At 53.2% G+C, this 16,272-nt stretch overlaps 4 protein-coding genes across 4 annotated transcripts; 3 read left to right on the plus strand and 1 right to left on the minus strand.

The window, feature by feature from the left end:
• Positions 1-341: 341 nt before the first annotated feature.
• On the minus strand, positions 342-2,250 carry A1O5_10210 (uncharacterized protein; the record flags this gene model as incomplete). The annotated part of the gene is made up of 3 exons (XM_007750788.1): positions 342-926; positions 958-1,158; positions 1,213-2,250. 3 exons carry the CDS (start codon positions 2,248-2,250, stop codon positions 342-344), a joined length of 1,824 nt encoding a protein of 607 aa, XP_007748978.1.
• A 1,628-nt stretch (positions 2,251-3,878) lies between these two features.
• Positions 3,879-7,277, plus strand: A1O5_10211 (uncharacterized protein; the record flags this gene model as incomplete). Its single annotated transcript, XM_007750789.1, has 1 exon — positions 3,879-7,277. One exon carries the CDS (start codon positions 3,879-3,881, stop codon positions 7,275-7,277), a length of 3,399 nt encoding a protein of 1,132 aa, XP_007748979.1.
• A 4,410-nt stretch (positions 7,278-11,687) lies between these two features.
• Positions 11,688-13,780, plus strand: A1O5_10212 (uncharacterized protein; the record flags this gene model as incomplete). Its single annotated transcript, XM_007750790.1, has 3 exons — positions 11,688-11,798; positions 11,900-12,182; positions 12,237-13,780. 3 exons carry the CDS (start codon positions 11,688-11,690, stop codon positions 13,778-13,780), a joined length of 1,938 nt encoding a protein of 645 aa, XP_007748980.1.
• Positions 13,781-14,326: 546 nt separating this feature from the next.
• Positions 14,327-16,182, plus strand: A1O5_10213 (uncharacterized protein; the record flags this gene model as incomplete). Its single annotated transcript, XM_007750791.1, has 2 exons — positions 14,327-14,367; positions 14,442-16,182. The coding sequence occupies 2 exons, from the start codon at positions 14,327-14,329 to the stop codon at positions 16,180-16,182; spliced, it is 1,782 nt and encodes a 593-aa protein (XP_007748981.1).
• Between the last annotated feature and the right edge of the window lie 90 nt (positions 16,183-16,272).

The raw sequence follows: 16,272 nt of genomic DNA on the forward strand, positions 1-16,272 counted from the left end.
CACTCGGTACACTTCCTACGACTCGGGTTGGCGTCCCCTATGGACTAGGCTATGATATGCGATGAGAAACACCCGCATATTGGAGTCGGGAACGCTCGTCATTGATACAGCTATGCGTCATCTACTGTATGATTGATATGGGCATCTTATGAGTTCCGGCCATGCCAACGCTAACGATCCATTCGAGACTCATCCTTTCACCAGAGCGCCTCTATCGCAAGGAAACCAAACCCGGATACTTCCACTGCCGTGATGCGCCGTCGAGCGTCTTTTCATTTCCCCATCATTCATTCGTCATTCAAGTCCTCAGAGAACAAAAAGGAAAGCTGTGTATGCATGGTTCATGCTATAAGTTTGTGCACCGGGCATTCTGCCTTCCGTCCCAGCCATTCCAAAATGCAACTCCTGTGGAACTTACACAGGCACTCCAACCTGACCAACTCGTCGCCAACATCATATTCGACCATACAGATGGAGCACTCTTGGACCTGGCCGTCTTCTTGCGAGACGCAGTCTTTTTCGGTGGCTGTGAAGGTGAGCATTTGTAGTCGATGAGGTGGCGCTTGGGAGTACAACTGTGACGCCGGGCCCCCTGTTTCAGTACTTCCAGCTGCTACCGCATTGCTAGTCTCCGCATGGTAAGTCGGATCACGGGAATTGATGCAATCCATTATATGTGTTTCACGGGCTGTTTCGTCGCCGTTCGGTCCGCGAGGGGGTAACGCATGACGACAGACTGGGCATATATCGTTTTCGTTCAATCGTGGTCGCGCCGATGGGCTATCGGTAAGTACATGCAAGGGTCGAGGCAGAGGTCGACGCAATTGCGATGTGACGCCAAATAATTCATCGCGCGGGTGTCTACTTTCGGCATAGCTTGCACGGGGACGGTTATAGGTCAATCGGCCGTCATGAGGTGGGTAGTCCTGCACTAGTTAGAACGCTTGGGTTAGTAACAAGCGATAGGGAACGTACCCTAGAAGAAGGCCCAGGGAACTGATTTGTCCCGGCAGAAATTGAGGATGCTTGCAAAGGATATCGGGTAGGAGATGGTTGCCCTCGGTATGAACCAAGCCAACCCAAAGCATCGGATCTGTTTTCTGGATTGCTATAAGGAGCTTCGGTGGGCCGATGCTGCTGAGGAGAATATGGATTGCCCTGATACACCAAAAGTCAGTGACATACTCGGTTACGATTTGGCAGCAAACATACCACCACTACAGGATTCCTTGAATAATCTCCGAACCCCGAAAACCCCGAAGAATAACCCCTCGGTCTGGTATCAGATGTCACTGCATGGCTCAAAGTTGTGCTTTGGCGCGCTCCTGCAGCCCACGGAGCTTCACGGGAGGGGAAATCGGAGACACGAGGAGGGTAGTTCGGTAAGGGGTCGGGTTGAGGATCGGGCACACATGGATTGCAGAGCCGCACTTTCTCTCCACCCTCCAGCTGAGGTTGTGCATCATAGTAATAGGAGCCCAGAGCGTTTCGAAATAGATTGTCGTCAATGTCATCCGCATTGGAATCTAGTGATTCTGATCGGTGGGTTGCAGGATTAACAGGAGAATCGACCACATCAGGTCCCGGCGGATGGACGATAAACTGCCGGGGGATTGTGATTCGATGTGGCGAACAGTCATTACAGACCACCCTGCCACACTTTCGGCAATGATGGCGTCTGAACATCCAAGTAAAGGGCCGGTTGCAGATAGGGCACTTGTTGACTTCTGAATCAGGCTGCCACCTCGGCACCATATATCGTCTTGAACTGCCTGACGAGGACCTGCTCAGTCCATTGTCTCGAGGTGTCTGTGGTGGTGGTGGCGGCGGCGGCGAAGGAGGAGATGAGCTTGTGAGATCTATAACCTCAACAATGGATCGATTGATATTGGTATCGGATGAAGCATGACGCCGGGGAGTGGGAGGAGAGGACGGTCCATCCATGCGGGAGGCATTATGGTTCAGTCTCCGATCGTAGAAGCCATTACTGTTTGTTCTTCTCCTGCCTTCTTCGTACGTTGATGGGTTTGTAAGCCTCCTCTTGCGGTCAAGGGCGACGATGCTTCGCCTACGTTCTTCCGTGGTCTGTTCGGCGGAGGGGAGGGGGAGGGGCAGAGCACGGTCTCGCGGAATGGCAGCCAGCATCGGCTCATTGTGGCCCGATCCTGAGCCAGAGCCAGAGCGCCAAGCGGAGGGACGAGAGACTGGCAGGTCAGGCAGTGGCCGCTGAGATGTTGAGCCTGTGGTCATCTCAGAGCGTCTGGAATGGTGAGAGTCATGACGAGCATGATGGTGAGAGGAAGTTTCCCGGTCAGATTCGTCGCAGCTGCTCTGTGAAGCGATAGAGTCTGATGAAGACATGGCCCTTTTTCAGAGTCGAGCGCAACGAGAAAGATGGTAACGCAGCCTTGTTACCGGATATCTTGAAACCTCAAGGAGGGAGAAGGTGCAAATGGAGGCACGTGTCAGAGACAGTGATGACGGTGGCGGAACACGGACATATCACGGCGGCTGAAACGCGCACGGGTGCAAATGGGGATTGCGAGGGAAGAGCAGGACGCGTCTCCTCTACAAGTACTCGGCGATAAATGGCATAATACACGTATCTTAGTAATTGCGAGTGAGGAGACGCTCAGCGCGTCAGAGATATGTTGCTGTAGGGTGTGTGTCGTATCAGCAGTTTTCAGGATGACAAAAGCACCCCAGTACAAGATATCGTTGCAGAGACTTCTCCTCGAGCAAGAGAGCACGTGTTGTCTCGGAACAAGCACGGAGACGGGGCTCTAGGCTCTACGTGTACTTGGTAGGTATTATTACTCGTACCTAGCGACGGAAGTGTCCGAGGAACAGTAGCCTGTGCAGGTGAACACGGATGACGAACCACCACCGAACAATGCCGAGTCGTGGGGGGGGGAGGGAGGGACTTGCAGGCTAGTCTTGCAAAACAGCCTTAGCTTGGTTAGTGATGTGCATGGCCCTTGATTGCCAGACCTGTAACACCCAGAAATAGACCTCGAAAATCAAGCCCAGTTAACCAGGAGGACGCCACAGGGAGTCCCGACTCCCCCAGGAGTGAGACCTGCCCAAACCTGCCTCAACTGCCCAGCGCCCAACATCTCCAAGAGACAGGAAGAGAGACAGAAAAGAGAAAAAAACCGTCGTCTTCCGAGCTGCCGCTCCTTCTAATTGGCTCAGCAAGGTCCCTTCCTCGGGTTTCGTCTCCTGCTGCGGCGGTGCCTGCGATTCTCACCACTCCCATCGTTTGGCCATCAACCTTTCTCAACGCTCGCTTCAGGTTGTCCACGGCTGTTACTTCAATTTTGACTTCTCCTTCGCTATTGTAACTCATACCGTCGCCATCCACCTCGTTTATTTCCCTTCGTCTCCGCCATTTCACTCGTTGAGCATTTACCAAGCACATCAGCACCATAGCCACGCAGTAATTGGAATCCCTCGCGCAGATCTGAGACACTCTTGGCAAGCAGTTGACGATCTTTTTCAACCTTTTGCTCTGGTCAATCGCCATTGACAGCCTTGAGCTTCTACATGTACCTTGCCCCTACTTCGCCCTTGTTCCCGTCGTCGGCGCTTGAACGCTAGACGGAGACACACGACCTGAGTAGCGCCCCCCCCCCCCCATTCTGTACGACTTGAACCTCGACTTTTCGAAGTGTGTTCACCGCGCGATCGGGTCAGATGTCGGGCTAAAGGGAGACTGACTTGTCTTGGAAGAGGAGGACGAAAAGGTCCCTTGCGCAGAAATGGCGACGGGTCAAGGCGGATATCGAGGTGTGGACTGCGCGTTGACAGTCGACAAAAGACCGCATTGGCATCGGCATCGTCCATCGTGGAGATGGGATTGGGGACACCCGCTCACCATGATCTTTTTTCTGCTCGTCCTATGCATGTCGTCTGTCCGCGCCGCCTATGTCGAGTTTCGCAACTGTCTGGACAGCAATATTGTCGATTCCAATCCGCGCATCCTACAATTTGAACCCTTCAATGTATCCGCCGTATTCAACAGCTCTTCGTCGTCCGATCGACATCATCTCAATATCACCGTTTATGGCAATGTCACAGGCAAGGCCACTGAACAACCTTACCCTCCTCCTGATGATCCGTCATGGACCGATCCCAACGATACTTTTGGCAAGATCCCCGATTTGAGCGAGTCCAACAACAAGTATACTACCCTCTTTGCTCGTGTAAATTTCCTAGGGTACACTCCATGGAACGCAGACCCTTCGCGATTCTGTGAGTCCGTGGTCCATGGAGACTGTCCCTTGGCTCCCGCATTCTATGTCAACGAGAGCGACTTGGATCGATTACCCGCATTTTCTGTCGCACACGATTTATTCTCCAGTTACGCCTTTGCCTCACTTCAAGCCACCCTCAGAGTTCAGTCGGGCGATGCCAGCGGCCAATTCTACAGCTGCATCACCGCCACACTTACTCCCGATCTGGGAGGATCTCTCAAGGCTATCCTCAGATATGTACCGCTCGTGGTACTGATCGTGGTCGGCGTCGCTACTATCGCCGCCGCCATCCTGAGCCCATGGGGCTCTGCGGACCTGTTTCAGTGGAGCAGCAATTTCGGGCGTGATGAGGACTTGCTTCGCCTAGTCACCCCCGGATTTGGGGACTGTCTGCAATACATTCAGTTTGTCGTCTTGACCGGCAGTCTGTCCTTGAACTATCCTGGCTTTTACCAACCAGCAGTGAGCCGCGTCGCCTGGTCTTCGCTCATGTTCAACGAGAGTTTCGTAACTGGCGGAAACGGCACCCAGAGCCTAGTCGACGGCATTTACGAGTATCGTACCGACACAAAATATGGCCTTGATCGAATGAGCCAACTGGTCGGTATGACCTCGGACAAGGACATTTGGGCAGATATGATTGTCTGGCTGGTAGTCATTGTCGCTTCCGTCTCAATCTTGACTCAACTGGGCTTTGCAGTCCGCTGGATTTACCGAAAAATCAAGAGAGAGCCACCAGAGGATCTCCGTTCCAAAAATGGGCCATTTACCGCCGGAAACGTGGTCCGCCTGGTCATGAACTTCTTCCTGTTGCCTTTGGCATCGCTGTCATTCTATCAGCTGGTGATCGCAGGGAAAGGCCCAGCGTATTCAGTTGCACTCGCAGCAGTGGCGCTGGTCATCGTCGTCGCGTTCTGGATCTGGTTGTTGTTGTTATTTGTTCGGACGAGACCGCGCTCGTTCCTCTTCGATGACCTTCTGATGGTCCTCGCTTACGGACCTCTATACAACACCTACTGCGATGATGCTGCCACTTTTGCATTGATTCCTCTTCTCGTGAACCTTATCCGGGGCATTGCGATTGGAGCAGTTCAGCCGTCGGGAATCGCACAAATCGTGCTCCTGGCAATCTGCGAGATTGTTCTGATTCTTACAATCAATGCTTTCCGTCCATTCCCATCAGCCACTTCCATGAACATCTATCACACTTGCTTCTCAGTTATCCGACTCATCACCATCCTTCTTTCTATAGCCTTCGTGCCTACACTCGACGTTGAAGATTCGTCGAGAGGCTGGATCGGGTATGCCATCCTCATCATTCATGCTTGTACTATGGTTTTTGGATTCTTCCTGAATGCTGTACAAACATTGGTTGAAGTCATTGCTCGCCTTGCTGGTGCAGGTGGACGGGATGAGGCGACGGGGGCCGCCACTAGAGGTGGGTTGAACAAGGTGTTTGGAATGCGACAATTGTCGCGACGGATGCCGAGGCGGGCTACTCACGACCCGCGCCACAGTATGTCATCAAATGCGGCCATGTTCAACGCCATCGAAAACGACCAGCAGAAGCTACAAATGGCCAAGACTAGGTCTCGCAGTGTGTCTGCTGCGTCCGGCGTCCTGTTGGAAGGCGGCGCAAACTCCAACAGGATCAGTCAAAACCTTGATGTCCGCATTGTCGGTCAGACCACGCCTGATAGATCCAGCAGGGGATCAAGGCGACTCACAGCCAGACTTAGCGGCGCAGGATCATTGGGAGGAATTGTCGGTATTCAAAGGCAAGTGGAACAAAAAGACCCGTACTATCGACCGCCGCGCAGGAATACAATGGATGCACTCGCTGGAATCGACAGTCGTCCAGATCTAGCCCAAGTGTCGTCAAAGGGCGCCGCGGCAACTGAAGGCGCTGTCGAAGGCGATGCCGGTGAAGGGCCTTCTACTCCCATGCCTTTGGAGAACGACGACCTCGAAGACAACACCAACGATTTGACGAGGACAAAGACCGACTATGCTGTGAGAGAAGTTGACTTCTACTACGGCGTGCGTGGTGCTGCTCTCTCAAGTGGAACGAGGAAGCTCAAAACTGGGCCGGCTGACCCAACCGGGCCTGTCTCCACTGCCACCGGATGGTTCAAAAGTCTTCTTGGTGGTAAGACAAAGGAAAAGAACAAGGGCTTCGAGGTCGTCAGAAGTGCTCGAGTCCCTCCTCCAGGGCTGTTTCCTCCACAAACTCCTGTCCGAGAAACCCAGATCACCGAACCTTATCACGACGAAGTCCGGACTGTAGAAGAGAGTCAGACTGATCGAAACAGCGCAGGAGTTTCATCTCCCCCTCCGCAACCGAGAGCCCAAAGACAGAGCCAAAACCAGAGTGTTTACGATGACATCTCTCTTGCAGACTCTGACGACGATGACGAACCAGAAAGTCCCTTGCCAGCAAGACCGCCGTCATTGCCCCTGATCGAATCCGTGGGCGGTATTGAACTGCCTAGTCGCATTGGTTCTGAAGCTTCAAGGAAGTCACGCGGCAAGCCCCCGCGGGCACCAGACACAGACATTCCAGCGGTTCCTGCCATTCCTCGCAAAAGTTCACGGAGACAATCCGGCGGGGGTTCACAAGACAGACGACTAGCTGAATCTGCATTGTCTGCCTCAGGTCCAACCGACCCCAAGTCCCGAAAAGCGCCGGTTCAACCAATAGGCACTAGTCGCATTCCTTTTGCAAACACACAATCTTCAACCGCTCGGAATAAGAGGTACTCCACCGGCGCAGAATCGACCACGTCGAGCGTAATCCGCGATGGAGACGAAAACATTCCCCTGCATCCCTCGTATACAAGTCAGTTGCGGCAGTCGGCCACATCCGCATTAGGGGCCCATGGGGCAGATCTCCACAATGACCGGCCATCAAATATGGGGTTCGTTCAGCAACACAGGGCAAGCGATCATATCCATTACAGTCCGGATTCGCCTGAATTCGAGGGTAGCACCGCAGAAGTTCACGGGCGCCCGGGATATTGAGCGACTAGTCACTCATGATCTTGAAGGGAATCACGAAGTTTACGACCTTTTCTACAGATTACGTATTGTGAGGAGGACTCAAATGTGATTGGAGACATTCCATTGCAGGCACACGTTGAAGGGATATGAACACGGTAGTTTTGTTTCGTTGATTGTGGCCGTGGTGTTAAGAAGAGCACAGACTGACGGGAATTGGAAAATTCACATTGGACTCGAGGGGAGACATCGTTTTGGCTCCTGTTTGCCAGTTTGATCAGCGCGGCGTCCGGTCTTGTGCAGAAGGGAAAGATATCAAACATATTCTTTGTTTGCATGTATATAATTAATATTGTTCGTCGTGTCGTCTACGAGTGCCTGTTTTCGCATTCCTCTACATACCTTCGCGGTTAGAGTGTGCAAGGTGAGGGACCGGATGTGGTGCGCTGATGGCGACGGGGAGAGGGGAAGAAGCATGGGACTTGACATGCTGGCACCAAGCAGAATGTGTAGGGGACAACAATAACACATGGGCGGTAGCTGGTAATTGTCCCTCTTTGACCTGAACCGAGCACGGGCAGGTTAAGCTGCTGTTTCTTTCCATCTTTGGTCGCTGTCACCTTTTCAAGAGAAGTATTACTCCTGCAAAACAATAATCTCAATTGGCCTGTTGCTCACGCTCTTGGTGCTAGACTCACCATATTTGACAGAACACAGACCCAAGAATCCTTATCCTCTCCTTCCCTTTGAGCAAGCCCTCGACTTAACCAAAATTGGCTCGATCTATCTCATCCTCCAGGCCTCCCAACTGCGTGATGGAGGGGTCGGAAAGATGAGTTGGCCACATCGCGGGCCAGCATCTTGGTGATTGCCATTACACAATTACGAGCGTCCATACTCGGTACACCGGAGTACTACACCAAAGCCCTCCCCGAAAAAAGAAAAAAGAAAAAAGAATGTCACCCACACTTCATTCTGGCAGAGGTCACAAGATCCTGGCACTGGCAAGCGCAAGCGACAAATGGGACCAGATCCTAGGCACGAGCCACGGGACAGAGCCCTCAAATGTTGACGCCTATGATATGGGTTGGTGGCTTTGAATCTACGCCTTCTCGTCCAGACCCCTCGAGCTGCACGGTACTTGTACTCCGTAAGCAGATCAGAGCGACGGAGGCGAGACATCATGGACCAATTGGCCGAAAGTTGGCCCCGTCTCTCGAAGGGTTCGCTAGATACGGAGCCCCAGCATTCTCCTGCTTCGATCCTTTTGGTCCTGAGACAACATCCCCTTCGATGCGCAAATGGCGTGGTCTTGAAAGCTTCTGGTGACACGAGGGCCGGGCCCTGCCCCCATGCACAAACCGCAAAGCCAGAAAAGGGGACAGCTGACTTCTGTATGAGGTGAGGTCTGGAGGTTTTAGATTCGAAGGTCAGATACTCCAATACATCGACAATCCCGGATGTGCACGCCAATGCATGGCTTAGATTGGTTACAAAGCGGGACAGCGGGTGGCTGCAGCCAGCATGATACTGTGCAGGTTCAACCGAAGGAGCTACTTCTAGTCCAGATTCAATGCGCATATTCCCACATTCGGCCACGGGTCGGTGTGCAGAGGTCAAATTCAGGAGTTGTCTGGGAAGACCTTTACCCCCGGGCACAACCTCACCAGACTGCGGCTTTGCATCTGTCTACGCTTACCAGTGGTGCCAGTGGGCATGGAAAGGAGTTGTCGATTACCTGAATCGACTACGGGCGCTGTTTCAGGACCGCTTGGTCCAGATCCCTGCCTAGGGCATTTCAAAATTTCCATCTCGAGTATTTCAAAGAACCCCAAGTATCTTGGCGAGCGGCCAAGGCAAGCCTCGTTCTCAGCAGCAAGGCGCCACCAATGCGTGGAGATTTACTGGGTACGTAGGGTCGTTCACCCAGACTCCTGGGACCAACTCGTCTACTATTGGCCTCTCGGTGGTGGTCATGTCCGCGGAGACGGGCCTGCAAATCCGGTGTTCAGACCTGCCACGGCGCAGAGCATGCGTGGTCTCGCCATGAAACTAGGTAGTGATGAGCGTGGGGATCTCCTCGCCTAACACGAGTGAGGCGCATCCGGTGACACGCGGGTGACATGCGTGGCCCTTGTTCCTGTTCGTGTTCGCAGTTCATTCCCGGCTCGATGTTGTTTCAGGACATACCTGGAATACCTCCGAGCGCGTCAGACGCTTCTTCGAGACAATCCTCGACGACATTCGAAAAGCAACACCCCAAATACAAGCAGACGAGGCGAACAGAGCGTCGCTGGCCAATGCCTACACGGGATACTCCGATCTCTATGGGGCACGCAAAAAGTAACTTCTTCCTGCGTCGCCACCATCCCTGGACACTCCCTCAGCTCAGCTGGCTTCACGGGGATTGCGGGTCGCAGGTCGAAACCAACCCAAGGATTCAGATATGGTACCCAAGTACCGTACGGCACGGCTCGGAGTCCTTTCGGAGACATTCCACAGCTGGATCGAGTAAAGACTCGTAATCGTCTCCTCTTACCGCGTTCTCCTCCAAGATGGCCCCAAAATATTTTGCGGCTAGTACCTCTTAAAGCCAAGGCAGGCCAGACAGGCGGCCGGCAAACGGCACCTTGGGCCTGTCTTCCGGTGAAATTCTCCTCCTTCTCAGCTGTGAAAGGACGCCATGCAACCCTGAGCGAAGCTGACCGACCGTGACAGAAAACTCTCCTTCGACCAATCAACCCTGAGATCTGAGTGATTCGGCGATCACGACCATCAAGTACGATAGATCCTGGTCCGCCGACTCTCGAAAAGATCGATCCAGAGCCCACCATTCTGGCACTCCAAGAGACAAGATCTGGGTTTCGTCTATCGGCCCCCAGCCGCTTTCATTGCCCCTCAGCTCCAAGAAACTTGTGGTTCTCGTCCACAACCACCAACATCCCACGGTTTGATAGTCCAGGGGATCCATCACGACCTAATTCACGACCCAAACCCTGCATTGTCTTCAAAGAGTATTTGTAAGTGTCTACCCATCACAGCCTCGGAAGATCTTGGTCATTTGGACCGGACCCTCCCGGTGATGTCAACACGCTTTTGTTTTCCCCCCTTTGAGCGCCGAGGAGGCACTAGACCCATGATTGCAAAGTGCAGTGCATGCTCGAGGCTCGGGGAAAGATGCCGCGAGACTTGTAGGCGAACATCCCACGAGATACAGGGATCCTGCCCTTTTGTCTTCAAATTATTTTCATAATGCGCACTACCATCCCGACCAGCGGTCTCCGGTCTATCTGCACAAGACCCTAAAGCCAACCATTTCTCGCTTGTTTGATCGCTGCCCCTGTCCAGCGACATTGGACCTAACAAATGCAGAAGAAGCACAAGCACTCAGCCTAGCACTCAGCATTGGCGAGAAGGACGATGGCCACCCAGTCTCTGGGCTATTCCCAATGGAAACTTGTTTCGCCTTTCCTCAAGTGACATCTCGCCAGGCTTGCACGCCTGAGTGCACTTCAACTGATACAGTAGTTTCGATTCGGCAGTGGACGGGCTACACGCTGCTGGGGAATGATTAATCTACACACCCTCCAACATCTTGAAATCCAATGTCGTCCTTGTCTCGATTCCTCTCAAGTGTTTTGTTTTTTTCATCAATCCTGAGGGCTGCCGCAGTCTAATGCTACCACTTATTGCCACACGGTCTGGAGCAAACATCCTGGGAACTCCGAACGGTAGCATCCACCCTCGGTCGAGATTCTCTCTCCACCGCTGCATCCTCCTTTACCATTTGGAATTTGGACTATTGCAAAATTGTTCGAACCGGGATTCCAGTCTTCACTGGAATCTGCGGTTTCCATACTATACTTATTACGTTACCAAAAAGGATAGATCCTGTACCCATCACCTCGACGTTTCGGATCCAATCTATTGGCGGTATTGTCGTCGCATCAATAATACATGTTTAAAACGATTTCTGTCTTCAATCATTAGCAGTGGGAGGGCTGTCCGCTTCTTGCGAGTCGCTGTCCTTAGACTTGCTATTCTCACTGCGCCATACCGACAATCACGCGTCGTGCATGCTATATCGCGGTGCACACCCGATATCTAAAGGGAAAAGATGCACGCGCCACGGCTGTATGCTCGCCTCAGTGGCGAGGCATTGGTGACACAAACCATGATGCTGATGGACAATCCTAACACCAGAACTTCGTCTGCACAAGCAGTTGAGGCCCCTCGACCATTAGCATCCTTCAAACGGCGGGCGAACTCTTGTAAGCCCTGCCGGGACAGCAAATCAAGAGTAGGATACAGTCCCTTCAAGTTCAACAATCTTGCGGCTAATCCTCATTGCAGTGCTCAGGAGGCATGCCCTGTACAACCTGTCAAAGGAAGCGCGACAAGCCCGAATGCTTCTACGTCGCCTTCCCTGCAAGAATGGGGAGGACTCAAGTAAGTAATGGGACAGCTGCACATGGTGCTACAAACACTGCTGATAAAGAAGCTAGCCTAGGCAAGCCCATGGTTCGGGACAAAGCGTCGAGCAGGGTGCGCTAAACTTCTGTGGAATCTTTTCGTTGTCCAGGAGTGTGGACGAAGTATGACGGTTCTTGGATCTGCCGATGTCAAAACGCTAACCGCCCGTGCAGTTCAAGTTACTTTTGCCTACAAAGGGACGATTCAGGGAGATCATAGACTGTATACGGCCTATTCAAGCGTTCAACCTGAAAGGGCACGCCGCCGATATTGAACCAGTGATTGACCTCGCTCGACTGAATCAATCGACGAATGACTTCGATTTCCAGTTTCCATCCAGTCTTCGCCCGCTCTATATGAAATACAAGTTTGTGCGAGATCTACTTGTTGCTGGGAAGGCAATGCAAGCCTGGGCTGCATTTCCAAGTCTTGTCCGTGATGCAGAGATCATTGGCTGTAAGCATAAGCAAGTCTCATTCTTCGCAAAGAATATTTAACTAATTCTTGCAGTGGATGTAAATGTGAGCCTAGCCACAGCTGAAGCTGATGAAGATTTACAACCTGGCCGGTATCTCTGCTGGCTTCTCGTGGAGCTTGACGTTCAACTCAGCTTTCTCCTGGGTCGCCGTCCCTTTATCGCACCTTTTCACGGCGTTGCCACGCCATTTTCAAGGACCCCGCGGCAGGAAGAGGAGGGCTTGCAACAGAATGTCTTTGAATTTTCACAATACATGATTGAAGTCTTGGATCGGTTCAACAGCGACAAGCACGACCAGCAGATGATGTTTTCTGAGGCGAGGGAGATAATGTTAGAGACAGATCTAAGTCGGCTATACCAACTGCAGTTGAAGCTGCCGCCCCTCTCTCACAATGCCTGGTCTGACGCTCCATTATGCATTGCAGTCGCTCAACACCATATTGATGTCCAACTAGTGCTCATGGTTCTGCATTGTCAGACGTTGCGGTCGATGCCGAATCAACGCAAGCTGCCCAGAGAAGCCAACTACAGGAACTTGCTGAAATGTACTCGAATGATTACCGAGATGTTCGACAGCATCCACGGCCTCGACCCGACCAGAACCGCTGCATCCTGGGCACGGTGCTTTGGAGTGTTTTGCGCCACAGTTATGTTGGGCATTGCTACAATACGTCAAGAGGTGGGCGTGGGCATAGGTTCGAAGCGTGTAAAGCGGACTTTGGAAATCTTCAGAGACCTTGCGGAAGCCGGACAGGCCTCTGGAGTTGCGCAGCTGGCCCTGGAGTCTCTGGGCCTGCTTGTCGACAGAATTCGAGAACTTGAACACACTCCAACCACCGCCACAACAGCTACTGACGATGTTATCCCGCCGGCTCCACTTCGTGGCCTGGAGGACAAGGCGAAGGAGAATATTCTAGGCCTTAAACGTCGCCGAAGATCAAGCCTCGAGGGAGGGTTGCAAGTCGACAAGAGACCAAAACTTGAATTCAACGACACAGCTCCTAGTTGCTCCGTGCAACGACCTTCAACCTGGCAACACGATTCAGACCATTCGTATTCTCAAGCTACAGCCGCTTTCAATAACTCTTCTGCCAGCAACATCCAGAATCGACCTGGGCAGCACGGCCTCCAACAGGAGGAACGTCTCTCACCCGCTGCTTCAACCTCATTCGGCGCAGATAATCAAAGAGGATTGTCGAATGTGGGATATGGGTTCACTCAACTTGAGCACTTTCAAGAATTCCAAGCCGCTCATCACTGGGTGCATCCGCCGATGATGTACCATCCCCCAATGTACGACGATTGGTGGCAAGCTCAGTTTGCCTCTCATGATGCCATGTCCTCTGATCATACTCGACAAATGTTCTATAGCCCGCTATCGGCGCCGCCAATGGATCAGGCCCATCATTCTGAGACCACCATGCACGGCGATGGACATGCTGGCTATGCTCATCTACAGCAAGAACCCACGACCCATGCCGAGACTGCCATGGTGATTGACTCGACTGTACATTCGCTGGGCAGCATGCAGGCTTTAACACACAGTCTGCAGGGTCCGGCAGAGGGAAAGGGCTAGCTACACCACTCGCACAGAGCCCCATGCTGGCCTAGACCATGGCATGAATGATGAGCCCTCTGGAGATGGCTATTCACATGTTATCATTGCTCGACCTGCGTCTTCCGATCGCCGTTGAGTGCCCCCAAATATAAGCTAGTCACAGGCAAATATATGGATAAGGGAGGCGCCGGCGTTGACCAAGTGGCTGCGTGAACATAGGCCACATCGATATGTAGCATCCTCGGTATTCAGGCGAGCAATGTCCTTCGTGTCTTCGAATTGCACAAACTTGGATCCAATGCAGTGAAATGGTGGTCAAGCCCAATCGGGGAGGTACAAGCGAACCCAATCAGGGCTGGCGGCATAGAGACGGCAAAGAGCGGCACGTGGAGCATCTTCCGACCTCAACTGCGTGACCTGCTCAACTGCTCAACTGCTCGACTCCATCTGCTCTCAGATGCAAAGCCGCTCAACTCCTAACCTAGTACCAACAACTGCCGTGCTACATATTCCCCCTACACCAGCACCATCCCTCCTCGGGTGCAACCATGTAAAACCGTCGCCATGTATCCGCCGTTTGATTACTTTGAGCACCGCCGGGCCTGGTCAGTTCAGTTTCGATTCAACTCTCCCAACGGGTGCCTATCTGGCAGCACGTCGGATACTGACCGCTTCCTAGCGTAATCAAGCAGCGCCAGCGCGACGCTCGCTTCGACTCTCTTCCAGACCCCTACAAAGGCCCGCTCACCTCCCAGCAGCGCTCCATCCTCGACGCTCCGATTGCCCAGTTGGTCCGCGACGTTCACAATGGCATCTTATCACCCATTGACATCCTCCGCACCTATGGAAAGACCACCACTGTGGCGCACCAACGAACAAATTGTGTCACCGAGATCCTTTTGCCAGAGGCCGAATCGTGGGCACGGAATGACCAGGATGTGAACCTCAAGGGTCCGCTCGCCGGTATCCCCGTATCTCTCAAGGACTCCATCGCCGTGGGTGGTTTCGACGTGAGCGTGGGATACTCGCGTAACGTATTCAAACCATACAGCGAAGACGGTGTCATGGTGAAGCTTCTCAAAAGAGCCGGAGCGATCCCTCACGCGAAGACGGCGCTGCCTATCACGCTGTTGAGCTTCGAGAGCACAAACGATCTGTGGGGCGTGTGTAAGAACCCGCATAATCCCAAGTACTCGCCCGGTGGGAGTACAGGCGGCGAAGGGGCGCTGTTGGCATTAAATGGATCAAGGATTGGAATCGGCTCGGACGTCGCGGGCTCCGTGCGTGCCCCTGCAGCTTGGTCAGGGATTAATTCCCTCCGCTGTTCGACTGGCAGATGGCCCAAAGTTGGCATGAATACGTCGATGCCGGGCCAAGAGGGGATCCCCAGTGTGTTTTCTCCAATGGCAAGGACACTGGATGATTTAACCTACTTCACGCGGGCCTTCATCGGTATGAAGCCATGGGAAGTGGACTACACGGTCCACCCTGTTCCCTGGCGCCAGGAACTCTACGATGAGACGTTTGCGAAGAAGCCGCTGCGCATCGGCTTGATGGCCACAGACGGCGTTTGCGCTCCTGCCCCGGCGATCGCTCGTGGTTTGGATGTCACAGCCTCCGCCCTCCGCTCCGCCGGCCACCAAGTGGTCGAAATCCCCGTCTCTTCCTATCCCCCCACCGCCACTCCGGCCCAAGGATTGCAAATCGCCAGTGTGCTGCTCTGCGCTGATGGCGGCAAAACTTTCCGATCGTTCTTCCGCACAGGCGAATCTAACGACCCAGGTGCGGCGCAGATCAATTTCTACATGTCTCTGCCTCGAGCTGTCAAGTACCTGTGGTACCTCTTCACGCGCTACATCCGGCGTGACTCAGTGTGGGCATCCATTCTCCGCTATTTCCACCCCCTTAGCGCATTCGAACAGTGGCGATGGGTTGCCAAACGCGAAGCTTTCAGGGCGATGTGGTTCGACTGGCTCAACCAGCCCGCGCAGCAATTTGATTTCATCTTGTGTCCCGGAAACGCCACTCCGGCCCTGCCGCATGGATGTATGAAGGAGGCGGTGAGCAGCTGTGGGTACACGTTTTTGTGGAATCTGTTGGATTACACAACTGGTATCATCCCTGTCGCCAAGGTGGACCAAGAAAAGGATGCTCTGCCGAAGGGCTTCAGGCCAGCGAATGGCGTCGAAAGGGGTGCGTACAAGTACTACGACAGCGCGAAAATGGCGGGGCTGCCGACTGCAGTGCAAATCGTCGGCCGGAGACTGACGGAGGAGAAGGTCCTGGGTTATATGCAAGTCGTGACTGATGCGTTGAGAGAAAGCGGAACGGTGTACGAGCATTTGGACGTGGACAATCTACCCGAGCTCGAGCAGGGAAACAGGAAGAAAAGCCCCGTGGATCCCAAAAAGATTTGGTAAAATGCCGTGCTGTGGGTGAGCAGAGAGTTGACTACCGTGGAAAGGGAGCAACGAGGAGGATCGAGAAGAGAAGGAAGAACGCGATGTGTG

This window comes from Cladophialophora psammophila (genome assembly GCF_000585535.1).
Source record: "Cladophialophora psammophila CBS 110553 chromosome Unknown aczJe-supercont1.19, whole genome shotgun sequence".
NCBI classification, from domain to species: Eukaryota; Fungi; Ascomycota; class Eurotiomycetes; order Chaetothyriales; family Herpotrichiellaceae; genus Cladophialophora; species Cladophialophora psammophila.